This window comes from Amblyomma americanum, chromosome 6 (assembly GCF_052857255.1).
Source record: "Amblyomma americanum isolate KBUSLIRL-KWMA chromosome 6, ASM5285725v1, whole genome shotgun sequence".
In the NCBI taxonomy this organism is placed as follows: domain Eukaryota; kingdom Metazoa; phylum Arthropoda; class Arachnida; order Ixodida; family Ixodidae; genus Amblyomma; species Amblyomma americanum.
Genome location: NC_135502.1, coordinates 156977890 through 156997678, shown reverse-complemented (window position 1 = coordinate 156997678; position 19789 = coordinate 156977890). Strand labels below are relative to the sequence as shown.

Genomic DNA, 19789 nt, shown 5'->3' with positions numbered 1-19789 from the left:
CTCTTTAAAACGGCCCAAGTGGGAATGTCGGCCTCGTGGTTGCAGAACCAGAGGCTCGCGACATCGCTGAGGTAGAAGATGACGTTGGTAAGCTTGACGCGGTCGTCCCAGTTGTTGTGGCGGCTCACCCGTTCGTATGATTCCAGCCAATCTTCCACGTCCTGGTCGCTATGGCCGCTGAAGACAGCGGGGTCGCGCTGCCGGACGGCACCGGAGCAGATGACTGGCTGTGACGTGGCGGCGGGCTGTTGACTGGCCTTGGTAGTGGACATCGGGATAGTGCGGCTGCGAAGGTCCACGGTGATGGTGAAAAGGGGAACACAGCAACCTCCACCAAATGTAGAGCGGTTTATTGGCACGATGGAAGCGCCGGCTACGAAGACCTTGGCACAGGCAATCTACCAGGCAGAGAGCCGAGAGACCAGAGACAAGCGGCAGTGTTTCATCCAGCACGAGCATTCAACCGGCGGCGCGAGCGCTTCGTCGTCGTTGGCTTCGGGGCTGGTTCATCTTCTTCATTCCAAGTTAAAGAAGATGAAATGGGCAGCGTTATTTTGCATGAGATTAAGCGCATTAATTAAATTTGTGTACTTGGGGTGCCAAGTTATAGATGCGTATTCTTGTTTGTAGTTTTGCTATGGACAAGGGTTTTATATAACATGAATTTTATGGATATGATGCGTTTCTCTGAAGGAAATGCATCATCTGCACGGTTGTATTCCCCGCGACTGAGCTGTGTACCAAAAAATTGCCTCTGACCACGAGGTTTTATGTTTTCAAACATATTTAATACAAATTCAGACCTGGTACACTATTCGAAAGAAAAATTTAAAAGACAAGAAGTGCTTTCTTGTCTGTTTTACCAGAAAGAATAAAACATATTGAATCCCTGTACAACGTTACTTACGCTGTATTTCGTAAAGAAGCTACATGTAAGTATTTATACGTAACACTGTCATCTTATTGCTCATGAATGTACATATTGACGACTTGGTGCGTAGAACTAGTATGCCACCGAATTTCATGCAAACAAATTTCCATGTCAGTTTAAAAACTTCTGCCTATATGAGCTGCGTAAGATCTGTTTTGGAATATGCCTTTGTGGTTTGACACTATTCGAAAAAATTCAAAACTATGCAGGTAGGCTTGTCTTGCGACGATTCAGAAGGAAGTAGAGTTTAGAAACCATGAAAGAGCAACTAGAACGGCGACTACTTGCGGCCTGCAGAACCAACATTAATGCTTAGACTGTGACATACAATAAAGCGGAATTAACAAATACCACTCAAAAGCCCTCACTACGTTTACAGGCGCATTGACCACTGTCTTAAAATTCGCGAATATCACGTGAATACTGGCACCTATGAAAATTTCTTCGTTGTTGAAACAATGGATGAGTGGAATCGGTTGACATACACGTAAGTGTGTTTTGTGAATGAAGCTGTATTTTCTTCTATATTGTAACCGTCCTGCTTTAAAGCCTTCGGGCGCTGCAGGGTAAAGTTTGAATAAAGTTTTAAGAATGATTCCAATGGCCTGAAACTGTACGCAAGCAGAAAGAACAAATTGAAAGAGAAATTGTGGAAGCTTTTGTGATAGAAACATTCGACACAGGAACGTGTGTAAGTATGCCATATGTCGCGCTGACGAAAAGAAATTGATGTAATAGAAGTGCAGATGCTGGGTCATCGCCAAGGGCACGTGCAGGAATGCAGGAAGCGTTTGTGGTTACTTGGTTGTCTAGGTTTAGGTGTATACATTCGCCTCTCTTATGAGAAATCAACATTTGTAAATTGGCGCTGGTTACCTGTGTCGTTAGTAATTCTGTATACTTTTGTTTCTATGTAGCGCATGTTTCCAATATGATCAAACAACTGGACCACGTGTGAGAATTGTTTGCAGTGTAAACCTAGCATACACAAGATGCCACACGTAGCTTGATAAATTTCAAATGGTTGTTTTTTCGTCTCCATTCTAACAATTAATCAGCATAAAACATATTACACTATCAGTAAGTAGAAACACTGCTCTGTGCGTTCCTCAGGGTTATTCTTACGTATGCCATAGCAAACCGCTTAATTCCCAACTATTTTCTTCTGGATAGCTTAACGAGCTAAAATAATGCAGGATTGCACTTAAGTATGCTTAAGAGCGGAATGTGCAGGCCCTTCCCTGTCCTTTCTTTCTTTCTTCATTTTTTTTTGTTTCCCGCCTTTTTATGATTGTTTTTTGTTTTCTAAAGTATTTTATTTCCTTATTTTTATTTTTATCTTCTGAATATTTATGTCACTTTTCTTCCTTCTTTTTTATTTTAATACATTTATGTTGCTTAAGAATTGTTGCTCAATGAACTTACCATGCAACTTATGATTGATAGTTTCTGCGGACAACTTCCCTCCACAAACTTTCGTCTACAACTTCCGTCCACGCCACTTATGAGCCAAGGAAGGCTTACGCCTTAATAAGTTCAGGCAGTCGTAAGTGACAGTAACATAAGTTTCTCGCGCACCTTCTGCCGTCGCCATTAAGTCCCGTTCCACACGACGCTCTTTAATTCAAAGCTATTAGTCCACTGCTATTGACCAGGGTGGGATTGGTGAGCACTTTCTAAGTTAGCGTGCACGTTACACGAAATCAACGAAAGTAGAATAATCTGCAGCTGTTAACGTAGTTTAGTTGGTAGAGCACCGTGCGCGAAATTCGAGGTGATGAATTGGGATCGCATCGGCGACGTGATTGTTTTTCTTTTAACTTTTATTCAATTTTCGCCCAACCTAAAAGAATTGCACTATGTAGTTACCATTAACACCAGAACTAAAAGAATAGTAAGTAGAGAGAAACTCTATTTGATTTTTTTTTGTTTTCTATGGCTTTTTTACGACTTGTTTACAAACTTACAAAACTTTTACGCTGTGACCTCTTGGTGGACTACAAAACTGATGGCTAGAACGAGCAGTAAAGACAACCAAGGAACCCAATAATCACAATGCTTGTGTTTCTTAGTGTCCCGAAAAAAGTTTGATCTCACTTCTCTGCCCGATCACCCGAAATGATCCGCGGTCCTTCAGACCCGTAATATTTAGTGCTTTATTTATAATTATTCAATGATCTACTCTGAAGAGCGTGGACAATTTTCCATCTTCTTTATTGCTGGTGCTTTAAGATTCGGCAGCCAAGAAAATGACTAGCATGATATTTTTATTCCACTTGCCACACAATGTAATCTCTCGCATTGATCTTTTTGGTCTGGAGGGCAAAAATTACCTCATTTAGTTCGATGTCAATGACAGTAGATTGTTGTGTTGTGTTGCGTTTTATGACACACAGGCAAGTAAGGCGGTCATGTGCCAAGCCCGAAAGTATAGGAGAAATTTTCTGGGTAATTTTGAAGAAATTAGGAAAATTTCCAGTGCTTTAGATTGCTTAAATTGCTAGAATTACCTCCTGATGACGAAGGAAAGGTTTTAGAAATTGGTGCTAATTAAATTTTTAAACGGGGTCGGGTAACCTCAGCGACCATCCTTGCCCGGGCACAAATCTCGAGGCTCCAAACCAATCAAATAAACACTTCAGACCTTTTCTCAGGAATGAGGAATGGCTTAGGCATATCAGGCAAAGGCTTGGGTGATTATTTACATTTCTTGAAGCAAACGTCAAGTTAAAAAAACTAAAACCGCAAGACATCTGAGTAATTGCAATATCACCCAAGAGCAGCGCAGGGTCAAAAGGGATGCATTCATTATAAAATGTAGACCGATTTGTCCTTAGCTTTTTCAGTTCAGAGCACGAAATTACAATGCGTTTTGCTGTATCTTCAACTCCACGTGTGGAAACTGGTTTGTCTTTTTTTCGTTAGCAGAAAGTTGTGAGTAATGTGCGTGTAGCCGATATGGAGACCGCAGATAGTTCTTTGAAACGTTTCTGGTGGGAACGCGTATAACTGGCTTTACGAACTGCATTTTGTTATTTAATTCATTGTTGTAAGCGGACTTCTATTTTTCATTGCGTTAAGGCGTATTAAGAGTAGCAAACATTAAAGGGTAGATTTACTTACATAATTTGCTTGTCACGATAGAAAGCATCGCACAAATCTGATCTTTCGTTACCTTTTACGCTGAAATAACTTGTTTCAAAGCAGTTTTCTGTTTTATCCTTGAGTTATGGCGGTTATTATGTTGTGTGTGATGCCGCCAAGTAGCAGAGTCATTGCAGTTTTAGAGTTAACAGCTGTGAGCGCACTAAGAGAATCCGTGTAAATACCACTGGTTGCGAGGCTCTCATTTACAATTTTTTCTACGGCTACATAGATGGCGTAACAATCTGCCGCGACGAAGGATGCACACTGTGGAAGTATCACTATTTTATTCCAATTCCCCTGTTCCACTGCGCTTTCGATGTAAGCATCTGCTTTTGAACCATCGAAATTAACAGCTGTGAAAGCACTGTATTTTTACTCGACTATAAGAAACTCCTGTATTACGCCTTGCGAAATTTGTTTATTGTGGAACTGTTTACTGTGGAACGGCTGTTTTCTATGCCTTAGGTATTTTTTTTTCTAGTAGTGTTTTGTAAACGAAATTCAACAGTGCTCTAGAGGCACTGTTAAATGATGGGAAAGCATTTCATTGTGTATCTAATCGGATCATGGAGGAGTTTTTTCCGACGTAACAATAATATTTATTTCCTAGAGAGCAATTAAATTGTTGTATTGTCCTTCCCACCTCCACTTATGGAAAGTCTTTGACTTCGGCAATATTTTTGTTTTAAAAATGACTGCGTAAAATGCGATACACAGGAAAATGCAGCGAAATGTTCCCTCAAACTGTTTTCCTATTCTCATATGCATGCTTGTGTGTCAAGTGTTGTCAGAAGAGGAATTGTGAACGATGAGAAGTTTACTTTCAATTTTCGAACCTACCCTCACATTTTTTTAGATGTGGCTTGAATGTTAATAGATAAAAGATCTCTGCCAAGAGGCTTTCTCGTCACTGCGACGGATGCACCGAGCTTTAGCTCTCGCATTTTTAAAATTTACGAAATTCTCTAGTGTTGATCGCTTGTAATATTTACCCGAAGCTCTATTTTGTTTCCTCTTTACTTCCCTTCGTTCTGTTGTGGACCACACTTACTGGTTTTGCAGGACCACACCTGAAGCCTGTGGAATAGCTAAGTGTGCAGCAGTTGCGACCCAATTTGTGGACTTTCAATTATCTGATCCACGCAGAGATTTTATAAATCGATTTTTTGTATCGTAGCTGTCGCTGTAAAAAGATGCCAATCTACAAAATGAAGCTTTCAACCTCTCGATTTTGTTGGGCTGATTTCCGCTGGAGAGGTTAAAGCTATTAATACAGGGAGGTTTTAACTGCCTTATGGGATGATGAGAGCTATTCTCGTAATAATGCTCAAAGTGCTAGAAGCAGTAGTCGCTCTCAAGCATCATCGTGTCAGTCCTAGCAGTCAGCGCTGAGAGCCCCAGCCAGCGGTGCGGTAAGTCACAACCACGGCGGATTCGGGATAGAGGGGACAAACACGAGTATTCTAATCGGAGGAGCTTTCATTGCTCCCGACAAATACAAGCAGCAGCAACAAAAACAGCCGCCGCAACGAGGGAGTGTTCCGCTCACATAGGGGTGAAAACCTTAAAAAGGCGCGAACACACACAAAATGGCGGAGGAGGAAGGTACCGCTCTCCTCGCGTGGCTGCTCGTTCACGGCCCGCGGCGGTGAAGTCACACGCAGTGGTCGGGCGATAACGGCAGCGTTCTCCGTGTCCGTGGCAGATCTGCATCCGTGCGTGTGCACAGCTCCCGCCAGCAGACGACCCAGCCTCGGGAGAAACGCCCCTTCTCCCGGGCTGCGCAGAGGAGGCGGAGGCCAGCGTCAGTGCCCTCACTCGCAAACCTCCCGAATGGCGCCAGAACATTGCGTGATAATTACGCGCTGCCATTACTATGGGACAGGGGATTCGCGTGTATCCCCACATCCCCCCGTACTTAAACCTACCCTTCGGTCGAGAAGCGACTTCGTTCTACGAGGGGTGTACCGAGTCAGGCGGGCGAAACGGTGTTTAATTTTAAAACCATTTACGTAAAGTTTCAGGTCGAGGCCATTGGTTCACCGTAGATGGCCGTGGACGCCAGGATAGGGAGCGAGTGCAGACGACCTTCATGGACGACCGTGGAGTCAATCAAGTATTGAATAGGGTCCATGACCGCAGGTACCGCTTCGATGGCCAATCGGCCAGGGCAGCTTTCAAGGGACGCGCGGGCGGCAGGCAGGCTCGGGCAATTACGCACCGTGTTGTCCCTTTGCATAGCGTACAGCAAGCCTCCACTCAGCTGGTTGCTGCGCTCGCTCTTGGCTCGGCCTCTTTTCCTTTCGGCGGGGGTGGCAAAGACACGTCGATTCATTTTTCCGCGACCACCAAGAGCTTGCGAGGCGGGCCCAACGGGGTACCAAGCTGCTCTCGTGGGCGAAGCCGCTGCCACGGGGACCGGGACAAGCCAAGGCGGCTCCTCTGCTGCAGTTTTCGCCGGCGCTGGTTTCCCCGAATTCTCACTCCCTCGTCCCGCTGCCAATCGGAAGCGGTTTTTCGGCATGGTTGTTCGGCAATCAAGGCGGGCTCTTGGTTATGAAGTGCAGCCGGTTTCCCAAACGGCCTCGTTTTGGATGTCCGAAGCAGCAACATTCGTCTGAGCGTCCGCAAGCTCTCCCACGGGCTCGCTGCGAAGCCTGGCCTGCGGCTCCAAGGCCGTCTTTTCTTTCTAGTCACTTTCCCATTTTACATTTCTTAGTTTACGTTAATCTAACCCCGCTCGGTCATTTTGTAAGAGAAAGCGCGTGCTCGCTAGGGAAGCCACACTGCGAAATATGGAAGGGGTCTTCAGTCCATATTAAGCCGGAGAAATTAGTCCCAGCGCGTTGGCCAGAGTTCTGCCTTGGGCGCAAGTTGTAACGAGCCGCTGGGATCTGTTGTCAAGCCTTGCCTCTCGGTGTGGCTGCCTGCTGTCGCCTGAGAGCGTTCTCCACAGGCCACTCATTCCCTATGTCAAAGTAAGGTTTTAGGTCACAGACAGGCACGGGTCGCCGGTCGGTCTTATCGTCAAATCCGCCATCCTGCAGACGAAAACGGAAAGTTACTCCCTAACTGCATACAGACCCCTTTATTTCGGCGCCAGAGAAGCAGCGAATTTCTTATTGGCGTCACTGAGCATGTGATTGCGCCTCAACACCAAGGCACCCGGTGTGTAGTGAATTTCCCGGTGAGAGCGACCATACTGCGCTTTCTGCTGGGCCCGAGCAGTGCACAGACTCTGGCGGGCTTTGAGTAAAAGCCCCGTCATCCTCGCGCGCAGCCCGGTCGCGTTGTCGGCGCGTGCAGTCGAAGCAATTGGGGTGGTGCTGCGAACCTGGAGAGTAAGTTCTATTGGGTTTGTCAGCGCCCTGTCAAGGTTGAGAGCAGCAGGTATACCCAGTCGAGCGGTTCACGGTCTACCAGAGAGCAAACCTAATCTCGGGGAGACAGTTGTACAAGTCGCTGTGCGTCTCCCCAAATGCAATAAGCATTTGCTTAGTGTTGCGTTTCACGCGTTCCATTGGTTTCACCTGTGCGTGGTACGTGGTTGTTTGCCCGTGCTTACTGCCAAGGGCAACAACGAGTTCACGACGAGTTTTGCAGTTATGTACGATGCATTGTCCGTTATAAACTGCCCGGAGTAGCCCAAAGGTGTGAACACCTCGAACAGCTTAACCATGATTACGCGTGCCGTCAGCTTTAGAAGTATGAATAGTTCCACTCATTTGCTGAACTGGCATGTGAGAACGCGCAGAACTGATTACAACAGGTTGCCAGTGACCCTGGCTATTGATCGGCTGCATGAAGCAGGGTGGGCGTCCACCACGCGGCTTGACCCTTTCACACACGTCGCATGCGCAGGCGTAGCGAATCACATCCCACTTATTGCCAGGACAGGTAGCCACGCGGCACAGCTTGAGGTAAGTCTTAGGGACTCTTGCATGCCTATCGATGCGTGTGTCATGAAAGCAGCGTAAACGTGCTCCTCTCTACGTGCGTGGAATCACCACCTTGAAGAACTAATGTGTAACCTTCCCGGAGGGGATATGTCCATCGCGCTCACAGCATTACCAGCTGTATTAGACCGCCCCGCACAGATACCAATAGCAGTGGCCGCCATGTGCCCAGCTCCCAGATCCATCAAACAATTTTCGACAAAATGGATACTCCCGCTTTGCCTTCAATAGCTCCTTTCTGTTGAAAACGCTCACCACTGAACTGAAGAAGTCCAAGTGGTTCACGCTTTCGCTCTGGGAAGGTGAGTTGTCCCTTCCTTCAGAGCGATGGGTGAGCTTCGCGGCAGTCGCGCTGCTCCGCCTGTCGGGCACGGTGGAGTGGGTACTGGTATTACTTCCCAGGCCATCAACGGGCGCGCGCGAAAGCACGTCCGCCACCACGTCGTTCTTAACCCTCCTTGTGGCGCATGTTAAACTCATCACGCTGAAGGAGTAGCGCCGATCGCGCTAGGCATCCGCTCGGGTCGCCTATGCGCCTCAGCCATATGTAAGTGCCATGGGATCAGTCTCAGTCACAAAGGCGACTTCGTCCACGTAATAGTCTAACTTCCGCAGAGCGAAGATAATTGCGAGACATTCTTTTTCTGTCAAGGAATGGTTTCTCTATTCGGGCGTTAATGAGCGGCTGGCGAACGCCACCGACCTCAGGCGACCTTCGTGCTCTTGAAGCAGGACTACTCAAAAGCCCAGGTCACAAGCATCCGTATAGATCACAAATTCCCTGTTCAGGTCAGGCAGCCTCAGCTCTGTGGTGCCGCCTCTTGCTTAGGTCCCCGATGCCACTTCACACCTTTCCTCAACAACGTCGTTAAAGGGTCTGCGAAACACTGCTTGAACTCATGCCGGTTACACTTCATATACAATCTTTATGTCACACAGGTGCTGACTCAAAAAGAATTACGAGAAACGATGCATAGGAGCGGGAGTTAATGGATGAAGAAATTTCAAAATACAAGCAAAGAAAATGCTGCCCTCAACTCGATGATCGCGCAGCTTCCCGGTCCCATTTCCCTCTCGCAATGACGACACTTGGGGGGACCAATCAAAACAGCCCATCTGAGCACGTCGCGGAAGTTTGCACTTCATGGTTGCCTGTTCTCAGTAACTTGTTCATACTAAGGTTGGCTGCGTCGTTTCCATGATTAGAGCGTCGTTTCTATGTTTCCAACAATCACCTGAACGCACAGCTGGCCCAGGGATGCTTCGTCGTCACGTCAACCTTGCAGAAGGGAACATTGAACAATGGCCTTTCCTGATTTATCCGAGCTCGTTCGCGAGATATTGCGACGGAGTAACGACCTGCGCGTTGTTCCCTATGGGGATACGCCAAGAAAGGACGACGTGATCCGAGCTAGCCCACCAATAACCACTCTGAGCGGCGTTGACGCCGCCATTCATCCAGCTACTCCGCCACCGCACGGTGACCCTCCACAAGCTGACAATGTGCACTGCTAAATGTGGAACGAATGGCTTTTTTTCTATGCGTTCTTCCTTGGCGCCAAAACGAACGCTTGTGCACAGCAGTGGCTTGATCAGATCGATTCTGCGAAGCCGTTCTCAATATGTATGCGTGCCCAGCGAACATCGGACGATGTACGATGTACGCGCATGGACAGAGATAGCGCATGGAAAATTATTGCGTCGTGGCCATTGTCAAACTCCGAAACGTACCGACGGAGCCACTGTTATGTGATTACGTTCATTTCTAACCTATAAAGATAAAATGTGTGGAGAAAAACACAACACTCTGAACATAAACAAAATGCTAATGCATCCAGGTGTACATGCGGCCAGTGTCAAGCTAACCTAAAGGCAGCGGAGCGGCTGTACTGCAGAGATCTCGCGCAGTGCATATCCCGGTTGGACGGCTGCCTCTTCGAGGATGAGTATTTTTTCATCCTCTGTTTGGACACACAGATGCTGAAAGTCGCATACGGCGATCTTATTGAGAGGGGTCATGAGCACGACATGGATATCAACAAGTAGGTATTTCCCGATCTGCATTATATTTGAAAGGCGCCAGCGCTAGTTTGCGGGTCTAATGTATTCCACATTTTTTTGTAATGAGGCCTCGTAACAGAGAAAGTATGGCAATACCGCATTTGCTTCAAAAGTGAGTGCTGTGCATCAGAAGCAGGCTGAACAGGTTTTCACATTATATGGGGCTTGATCACAGGCCCAGGGACTCTGGAGTAGAGGGGGGGGGTTGCCTTTCCCCTCCAACATTTTTCCACAAAAGGCATGCCTCTAGATCTCTGACATAACCTTCAAATTTAAGTGCGCTGAGCTTGTTGCCTTCTTAGCAAGCCTTAAAAAGTCTAATTTCAGTAACGAAAATTTCTTTGCCCAAAAAAATTGTTGACTGAGCGCTGTTAATGAGCATGATTACTAGCGTTGAAAGAATATGGAAAAACTTTTAATGCAGTGAATCACTACTCATGTGTACATCTCTGTATATATTTAAAGTTACTAATTTCAAATTTTATATGGATAAGAAATACTCTTTTGAACAGTGAGGTAGGAATATATGAACAAAATATAAAAATTGAATAAACATTTAAATTAAGCATGGAATTAATAGAAAAACAACTTAAAAACTTGGAAGACTTGCCCCCACTTGAAAAAGTTCCGGAGTACCTGCACTACGTTTATAACATTTATAACATTATTATGCGTCTTCAGTTACCCGCCGCTGGCTATTCAGCGCAAGAAGCAAGTTGAACAGTTCACATGCAAATATTGGCAGCTTCTGCAACTTTCTCAGTCTTCTAATGTGCATGCCAAAGCAGACAGTATGCCATTTCTTTCACCGATGCAGTTTATTCATTTAAAATTATTGCATAATTTCAGGTGTATGTAATTTCAATAGTGTATATTGAATGTTTAGCCGCATCTGTAACGAATTGCATTCTGGTAGGAATAAAACTAAAAATTTCAGATTTTTTACGGAACATCCCTGATAGCACAGAAGAAAATTTAACCCTCCCTGGAGATTAACTGCATAATTTTTGTCCGGTGCTAACTTTCTACTTCATGACTGTAGTGTGTTTTAAGAATGCTAGTTGTACTTTGCACCCAATTTTTAGAAAAATCATGATGTAAAAAATTGTCCATTTTAGGGCTCTTTAGAACGGTCATCCGTGCAAAGAAGTGAATGAATACAAGCACGGATCGGAGCCGCACCAGAAATTATGCGTAATGTAATGGCGACCATCTTAAAAACTGTCTTCTGCATTCGTATCGCATGCCTGGCTTCAAGTGGTTGTGCGTGACGTATTGCAACAGGTTCTATGTATAGCCTCTAGCCGTTTTCGGCACATTATATCCCAGCAGCGACTAAAGCAGTCGCGAAGCAGGTTGCGTACTCTTTTGTGCACACTGTAACTCTAACGTCCAGAAGGAAATTCCACCATAAGCAGCAATGGAGACAATTTACAGTGACACATTTCTGTCAGTGGAGTGTATGCTAGGTATTATAGTCAAACGAATATGCACTAGATCTGAGTAATTCCAGATATCACAATATGACAGAGGTCTTTACTCTTTTCTTTCCAGATGATATCGTTACGTGGCGTACCGCCAGTTCACGCGATGGATATGGGGGCGGCTTGGTATTGGGCATCGCGAAGTCATCCCTTCGTGTACTGTGTCGATGATAAGAAAAATGTTCCCATCAGGATCGTACACAGACTTCAAACGCCCGAAACTATAAAGGGCCAAAATAAAAATATGTAAATTTCCATAAAATCTGTGCGATCAACAATGAAGCTTTGTTTAGTTATAATGCGAATAACCTGCACCCCAGCATTGCTACATGTGGTACTCTAAGCCACGAAGCAAACAGTATTCCAGACACTGACAGAACATAAAAGAAATCATAGATGTGTAACTTTGCTTTCGTTCAAGGCCCATCGTTATAGGGTGTACACTTTTCAAAATTGTGAGGCCAAATATGAGTCCCCTGCCTTTCAGCGGAGTGAGAAGCCAGTCTCTCTTGCACCAGCAATGTACTTTGGGAAGCCTCTTTTTGTGCCCCTCCCATTTCGGGAACCCATTTCTGTGTGTGTTTCACGGCCCTGCCAAAAATAACATAGTTCTGACAGCAAGGTAAAAGTTCCTCCGGCATTGCACTACTTTCTTCTTTAGCATGACCAACTGTTCAATGTCAATAGCATACCAAGAAAGACAAAAGGTCTGTCTTCCTGATATATTTCAGGCACAACCCCTAATCCTTGCTGCAGAGCCGACTGAAGCTAAAAACACCCGATTCAAGGTAGCAAGGCAAAGCAACTCTTAGTTGCAATGGCGATGCCTAAGATTGACTCCAGCATGTTAAGGCTACACAGCGCATGCCTGAAGCGCACCCGATTTATACTGCTGTGGGAGCACAGGTAAAGCACACAATAAGGTATTGCTCTGAAGCCACTACTCGACAACCTGCCAGCATGCCAAATCCGAGTGCAACACATGCAGCAACATCAGGCATTAAGCAGAATAAGCAAAAGCAGACGAAGCAACCTGTAAACACTGTTAGGAACAGTGTCACTTAGTGGTTACGGCTGTCACAAAGACAGCGGAAAGGGCTTGTAAAAAGAATCTGTTTACTGGGCAGACCTGCGCTGTCGTGGCGCAGGGATTCACTCGAACACGGGCTCCGTCGGGTAGCGTGTCCGAGCCTTCGGGCTGAGGAAAAATGGAACTTGGAGGTTGGGAAAACATAAACAAACGGGTTTACTTGCGCATTTAAGAAACTTAGTTACGTAATTTAGAAAAAGAGCAAAAAGTCACAAATTAAAAGCTCACAGCGTCGAGCGACTAAAGGAGCCTTGTCGTCAAGGCCCAGAGCAATCGTTCCGGTTCATGGTGCTTGCTAAATACACGAAGGCTCTGGCCCTTTCACCACACGAGGCACAGATCAGAAGAGTCACTGTACATAGCACGCGGAGCTCCGTGGGAATGAGCGAGGAGGATACCGAGGCTACTTAGCCCAAAGCTAACCAGGCACTTCTCAGTCACGGTTAATTTCGGGAAGGCGCCTTTGCCCGCTTCATTTCGTCTTCTCCATCGTGGGTCACGTCTCGCGGCGAACCCGACGTAGCGGAGGCCATCTCCTTCCCCCCCCCTCTCCTGAAGAGCGTGCGATAGAATCCGCAGGTAGTTTCGCAGAGACATCTTTTTTTCTTTTCATGGGGTCAACGAGGGGTCAAACGACGTGTCCCCAGCAAGGTTGTAACAGCTTCCTCTCCCTCCAGACGAGGCTCGACGGGTAGCAGCCGCCGCTGCTTTCCGAAGAGAAGACTTAATTGCTTGCAGATGAACCAACACTTCTCCGTCGCTCGTAAAAATGACTTCTTAGACGTTGAAAAGATTCTTTTGAGGCTGCTCTGAAACTTCAACCACATGCCCAAGCAAGCACTGAACCCCGCTCCAAGGAAACTAGTTCAAAAATAGGATTACTACAATCTGGTTACTATAGCTGTTGGAGAAAAGCCCACACTAAAAGAACTCTCGGGACCCACATATGCCGAGAAAACAAAACATACTACTACACACATTCAGGCACATAAACGCACCAAAATAAAAGCTTAAGTAGCAATTCTGGATACCTGAAGAGCATGCGGAACCGCTTAGGAAGAACGGCTAAGTGCGTCCGCGTTTCAATTCAATTTGCCTTTCTTGTACTTTTATCGAACTCATACTGCTGCGCAATCAAGATCCACCTCAGAATGCGATTGCTCTTTGATGTCGAGGTTAGCAGCAAGAAAAGGGGACAATGGTCCGTTTCTACAATGAATTTTTCGCCTCCGAGATAGCATTGTAGTTTCCAGATAGCCCGAACACTGCAAGCGCACTCTTTTTCGACGCGTAGTATGCCATCTCTCATTAGCTGAGTTTTCGGCTCAGGTAGAGAACGGGATGTTCGTTGCCGTAATCATCCTTCTGGCAGAGAACGGCACCTAGCCCTCACACTGGACCGTGAATTCTCGGTCGTAATACGGAGCTCGCAAAACCGGGCGGCTAATCAGTACCGCCTTCAGGTTTAATAAGGACGCGTGCCTCTTTTCGTCCCAAACTACATTTCTCGGCTTTCTCCTGCGGAGAGCATCGGTCAGGGGCTAGTGATTGTAATATCCCGCAAGCTGTAAGAGTGCCCTAATGTCAGTCTTTCTTCTTGGCCGCGGAATGTCTGCTACAGCCGATATTTTAACCTCAATGGGTTTCCTGAAGCCTTGGCCTACGTTGTGGCCCAAATAGTCTACGGTTGCCCTCGCAAGGCAACAGTTCTCGGCCTTTACAGTGAGCCCAGCGTGACGCCAACGGCTCAGTACTGCTCTCAGATGCAATACATTGTCTCCCATCAATCTGAGAAAACAGCATTGTCGTCCAAGTAGGGCACCGCAAATGCTTCAAAGCTCTTTAAGGGCTTGTCCATTAGACCGGAAAAACAAAATAGAGCATTTTTGTGCCCGAAGCTTATCATTGTTTGTTGATAGATTCCCGTCGGAGTGTCGAAAGCTGCGTTTGTGCTGGCGTGCTTAGACAACGGCAGTTGCCAGTACCCTCCAGTAATGTCTAGCGTAGTCACATAGGCTGCTCGACTGACCAGTTACACTCTCTCCTCGATATTGGGTATAGAGTACACTTGATCCTTGGTGACAGCATTCAACTTCTGGTAATTTACTACATGCCTTGCGTCTTTACCCGGAGGTTCCACCACGATCATATTCGAAGCGTACTCGCTTCCGTGGAGTTTAATTACTCCTAATTCCAGCAGGCGCTTTACCTCTCTTTCAAGGATATCTCTCTGGCTTGGAGAGAGTCGATAGAACCTTGGCCACACTGGCTCCTCGAAAGTTAGCTCAACATCATGCCCCATCAAATCAGTTCTGCCCGGCCTGTCTACGAAGCAGTCGTCCAACATTGCTATCAGTTCGCCAATACCAGACAACTGTGATTCTTTTAGTTCTCCTCTCCGCTCAGTCCTCGTGAGCAGTTCCTGCTCGCTCCTTTCCTCTCGGCTTAGACAGATAAGGTTGTCTTCCATCTCTTCAGAAAGGTTAAGCTTTAGATTTATCGCGGCCTCTCTCTGCACGTAAGGCATCATTACGTTGCAATGATAAATTCGAGCTTCTTAGGGCTTTCCCAGGATTTTCACCACGTAGTTTGTGTTAGAGAGCTTGGCAGTTACTTCTGCAGGCGCTTCCACTGTACTTCAAGCCAATTCTGCCTTGAAGATCTCAGCAACATTACCTTGGCACCGATACAAAACGTCCGTAAGGGCTGTTCGATCATAGTAGACCTTAGAACGAGTTTAGGCTGACTTTATGCTGGCCTGCACGAGTACTTTATTGTTATGTAGACAATCGAGCAGAGTAAACGCGAACTCTACTACTGTCGGGTCCCTCGGCGCCCTTCCCAGGGTTCGCGCACCATTCGAAGAGGTGAGCGCAGTGACCTTCCGTACACCAACTCAGCGGGGCTAAATCTAGTGGATTCGTGCGGCACTGACCGCAGACCTAAAAGTGCCACAGATAGGCATGCATCCCAGTAGCGCTTGTTTTCATAGCAAAATCCCTAAGTACGCGCTTTAGAACAGAATGCCACGTTTCTACGCTGTTGGTCTGCGGACGATGCATTGAGCTGAGCACCATCTTAATGCCGCACCGCTCTAGAAATGAGATAGTGAGGGCACTCGTGAATACACTACCTTGATCACTTTTGACCTCGGAAGGGAAACCATTTCGGGCAAAGACTGATAACAGGAAATTCACCACACTCTCTGACGTCCGCTCGCGCAGTGCGACAGCCTCTGAAAACTTCGTGGAAGGGAATAACATGGTGAAGATATAACGACACCCTGACACTGTTATGGGAAGTCGCCCAACTACATCTATCACCAACCGATGAAACGACTCAGTAATGATCGGCACTAAACCCATCGGCACTTTTCACTTATCACGAGCCTTTCTGACCTGCTGACATGCGCCGCACGGCCTTAAAACGCCCATGTCCTTAATACATCCAGGCCAATAGTAATCTTATAAAAGCCTCTGCTTTGTTTTCCTGATTCCCAGGTGGCATGACCGCGAATTGCCATGGGAAAGACTCAGTAAGTCTTGTCGACACTTCTGGGGAACGACTAATTGGTCTCGCTCCACTCCAAGCTTATCCTTGCATTAGAGATAAAGCACACCGCCCCTCATCTGGAAAGCAATATTCTCTTTTTTTCCCTTACTCTTGCTGTGGAGCTTTCTGATCTTCTGTATCGTCGGTTCATTTGCTTGTTCCATACCTAGCTCTTCTTGGTTCTCACTTAGTAGCGTCGTGAAACTGCATGACACTGGCGGCAAAAAAAGCACTTTAGGATTCACTCGTTCCGCGGTTGGTCATGCTTATTGGTAGGCTGACCGGTCTCAGGTGCCTCGTTAGCGCGATTTTCTAAACCCTGTTCATCCATTTCTGCCCCAAGTTTAACGGCTGTTTCCTCCGCAGTGGAATTCTCACGAGTGAGCTGTGTTGTAAGTTCTCGCGCCTTCGAACGTGTTAAAGCGTGCACAACTCAATCTCCAAAATACATCCTTTTCTCCTGTAATTACATATCTGATTTGTTGGTAAAAAAATACGGATAGCATTTAGATAGCTTTGCTGAAAATGCAACTCCGGTTGTTATCGTAACGAAACGGTCCCCAATTACCACTGCCGCTATAGGCAAGCACACGCTTTGTTCGTCAACCAGCTGTCGGATTCATGCACATCGGCCTGTGTAATCGGGCGGCGACACATGCGACGTATGGACAACATCCATCGTTGCGGCTGAGTAGCGCAGCACCCTACATTGCCTCCCGTTCACTACCAAGTCATGCATGTAAGGTTCAGACAGCTTCATGTTTTCATCGCAGTTACTCAGATACGAGAACGCAAGCTTTTCTTTTTGGCAGTTCACTGCTATGTAACCCGGCTCATTGCATCTGTAGCAAGTGAGCGGCCTCCAAGCCTCCAACACGACTTTTTCTTTCTTCGCTTTGCACCCTTCTCGTTGTCTTCCTTTCGATGAGGCTTATGGGACGAAACCATTCTTTTGTCTTTCTCGACTGTAGAGCTCCCAAAGTGCCTCTCGTGACGGTAATTCGCACTCCTTCCGAAATTACGGGGCCTATCAACACTAATGTTGTTAAACTGCCGGCACGAAGCGTACTCCTCAATGAGTCCGGCAGCTTTGTCGCAGACGTTACGTTGTCCCGTACCTGTAGCCTATTTCTTTCCTCTTCAGGGAGGCAGTCGTAAAAATGCTCAAAGAAAATTCTCTCAACTAGAGCGTCCCATTAACTGTAGACCTCAGTGCTCTTGAACCATTCGACCAAGCTCACTTGCAACTTTTACAAAAAATCGGGATAGCTCTCGTCCCCCGACTTCATAGCTCCCTGAAATCTTTGCCTGAACGCCTCGGCACTTAGTCTGTGTTTTTGTAGAAGGCAAGCCTTGACCATCTCGAAATTTATGGGGATTATTCTTGTAATAACGCGCAAACGGCTAGAAGCAGTACTCGCTCTCTTGCACCGGCGTGCCAGCGCTAGCAGTCAGAGCTGTGACCCCCAACCCGCGGTGCGGTGAGTCCCAACCACAGCGGATTCTTATCGCATGAGCGTTTATTGCTCCCGAGCATTGCAATTAGCAGCAAGCAACAAAGCAACCGCCGCAATGAGGGACCGTTCCACTAGCGCACGGGGGTGAAAAGCGCAAAGTAGGGTGGAACGCACACAAAACGGTTGGGGAGGAAGGTTCCGCTCAACTCGCTGGTTCCTCGCTCACGGCCCGCGACGGTCAATTCACACGCAATGGCTGGGAGATAAAGGCATCGGTCTCCGTGGCAGATCTGCGTCCGTGCACAGCTCCCTCCAGAAGACGAGAAGATCCCGGGAGAACCGCGCGTTCGCTCCTTCTCCCTGGCTGTGGAGAGGAGGTCTCCGTTCTAAGAGGGGAAAGACGGAAAGTCTAAGCGGCGGAATCGCTGCGGGGCGCGAATGGAAGCCGGGGCGGCGTGAGTGCCCTCCCTCGCAACCCTCTCGAACGGCACCTGCATAACTTCGCGTGATAATTACGCGCGATAGTTACTATCGGACAGGGGAGTCACGTGTATCCCCGCATCTCCCCTCTTTAAATTGCCGTACGGCAGCGAAGCGACCGCATTCACCGAGGGGTGTACAGAGTGGGGCCAGCGAAACACCGTTTAACTTTAAAATCAATTAAGAAAAGTTTCAGCTCAAAGCCACCGGTGTTGTCGTCGAAGGCCGTGGACGCCAGGACAGGAATGCCGTGCAGACGACCGCCATGGACGACCGTGGAGCCAAGTACTGAAGGGGGTCGATGACCGCAGGTCCCGGTTCTGAGGGTCAGTCGGCCAGGACAGCTTTCTGCGGACGCGCGGGCGGCAGGCAGGGTCGGGGCAATTAAGCACCGTGTTGTCCCGCTGCATAGTGTACAGCAGGCCTCCGCTCAGCCGGTTGCACCGCTCGCTCTCGGACCCGCCTTCTTTTCCTGTCGGCGCGGCGACAAAGGCGCTTCGACCAATTTTCCCGCGGCCGCCCAGGGCTTTGCGAGGCGGGCACAGCGACGTACCATGCTGCTCTCGAGGGCGAAGCCTCTTCCGCGGGGGACTCCAAGGCGGCTTCTCTGCGGCAGTTGCTCTCGGCGGTAGATACAGGCGCCGGTTTCCCCGAATTCTCGCTCGCTCATCCCGCGGCCGACCGGAAGCTGTTTTTCAACATGGCTGCTTGGAGGCGCAGCAGGCTCTTGGTTCTGGAATGCGGCCGCCTTCCCAACGGCCTGGCTTTCGATGTTCGAAGCAGCAACGGTCGTCTCAGCGCCCGCCAGCTCTTCTCCGGGCTCGCTGCGAAGGCTACTTTGCAGCTGCAAGGCTGCCTTTGTCTCCCAGTTACTTTCCCATTTTACACATTTTTTAAAACGTAAATTAACCCCGCTCGGTCTGTTCCGAAGAGAAAGCGTGTGCTTGCTCTGGAAGCTACAGTGCGAAATATGGAAGGTGTGTTACGTCCATATTAAGCAGGAGAAATTACTCCTGGCGCAATGGCGAGAGTTCTGCCGCGGGCGTAAGTGGTAACGAGGCACTGGGCTCTGTTGTCGAGCCTTGTATATCGGTGCGGCTGCCTGCTGGCGGGGGAGTGTGTTCTCTACCGGCAGCTCGTTCCCTCAGTCAAGTAGCGTTTGAGATCAGTGACATTCACCTGGCCGCCGATCGGTTTTGGCGTCAAGTCCGCCAGCCTGTAGATGAATAAGGGAAGTTTCTCCCTAACTACATAAGAACCCGTTTATTTAGACGCCAGAGAAGAAGAGAATTTCTTACTGGCGTCGCTCAGGACAGGCTTGCGCCTCAACACCAGGCCACCCGGTGTGTAGTGAATTTCCCTGTGAGACCGATCTTACTGCGCTTTCTGCTGGGCCCGAGAAGTACTCAAATTCCGGCGGGCTTTGTGTAAAGCCTTCGTCATCCTCGCGCGCAGCCCGGTCGCGTGGTTCGCGCGTGCCGACGAAGAAATCGGGGTGTTGCAGCGAACCTGGAGAGTAAGTTCTACCGGATTCGTCAGCTCCCTGCCAAGGTTCAGAGCGGCAAGTTTATACCCAGTCGAAGTGTTCACGGTCGACCTGAGATCAAACCCAATCTCGGGGAGACAGGTCT

At 47.8% G+C, this 19789-nt stretch overlaps 1 protein-coding gene across 1 annotated transcript; it reads left to right on the top strand.

Moving 5' to 3' along the window:
- The first annotated feature begins 9336 nt into the window (after positions 1–9336).
- On the top strand, positions 9337–11806 carry LOC144095578 (uncharacterized). Its single transcript, XM_077629262.1, has 3 exons — positions 9337–9537; positions 10012–10076; positions 11659–11806. The coding sequence occupies exons 1-3, from the start codon at positions 9337–9339 to the stop codon at positions 11804–11806; spliced, it is 414 nt and encodes a 137-aa protein (XP_077485388.1).
- Positions 11807–19789: the final 7983 nt, after the last annotated feature.

Excerpts from the sequence above, each read along its gene's own strand:
- LOC144095578 (XM_077629262.1), top strand. The coding sequence starts at position 9,337 with ATGGCCTTTCCTGATTTATCCGAGCTCGTTCGCGAGATATTGCGACGG. Across the intron at positions 9,538-10,011 it reads ACCCTCCACAAGCTGACAAT|ATGCTGAAAGTCGCATACGG; the intron begins GTGCACTGCTAA and ends TTGGACACACAG. Across the intron at positions 10,077-11,658 it reads CACGACATGGATATCAACAA|TTACGTGGCGTACCGCCAGT; the intron begins GTAGGTATTTCC and ends CAGATGATATCG.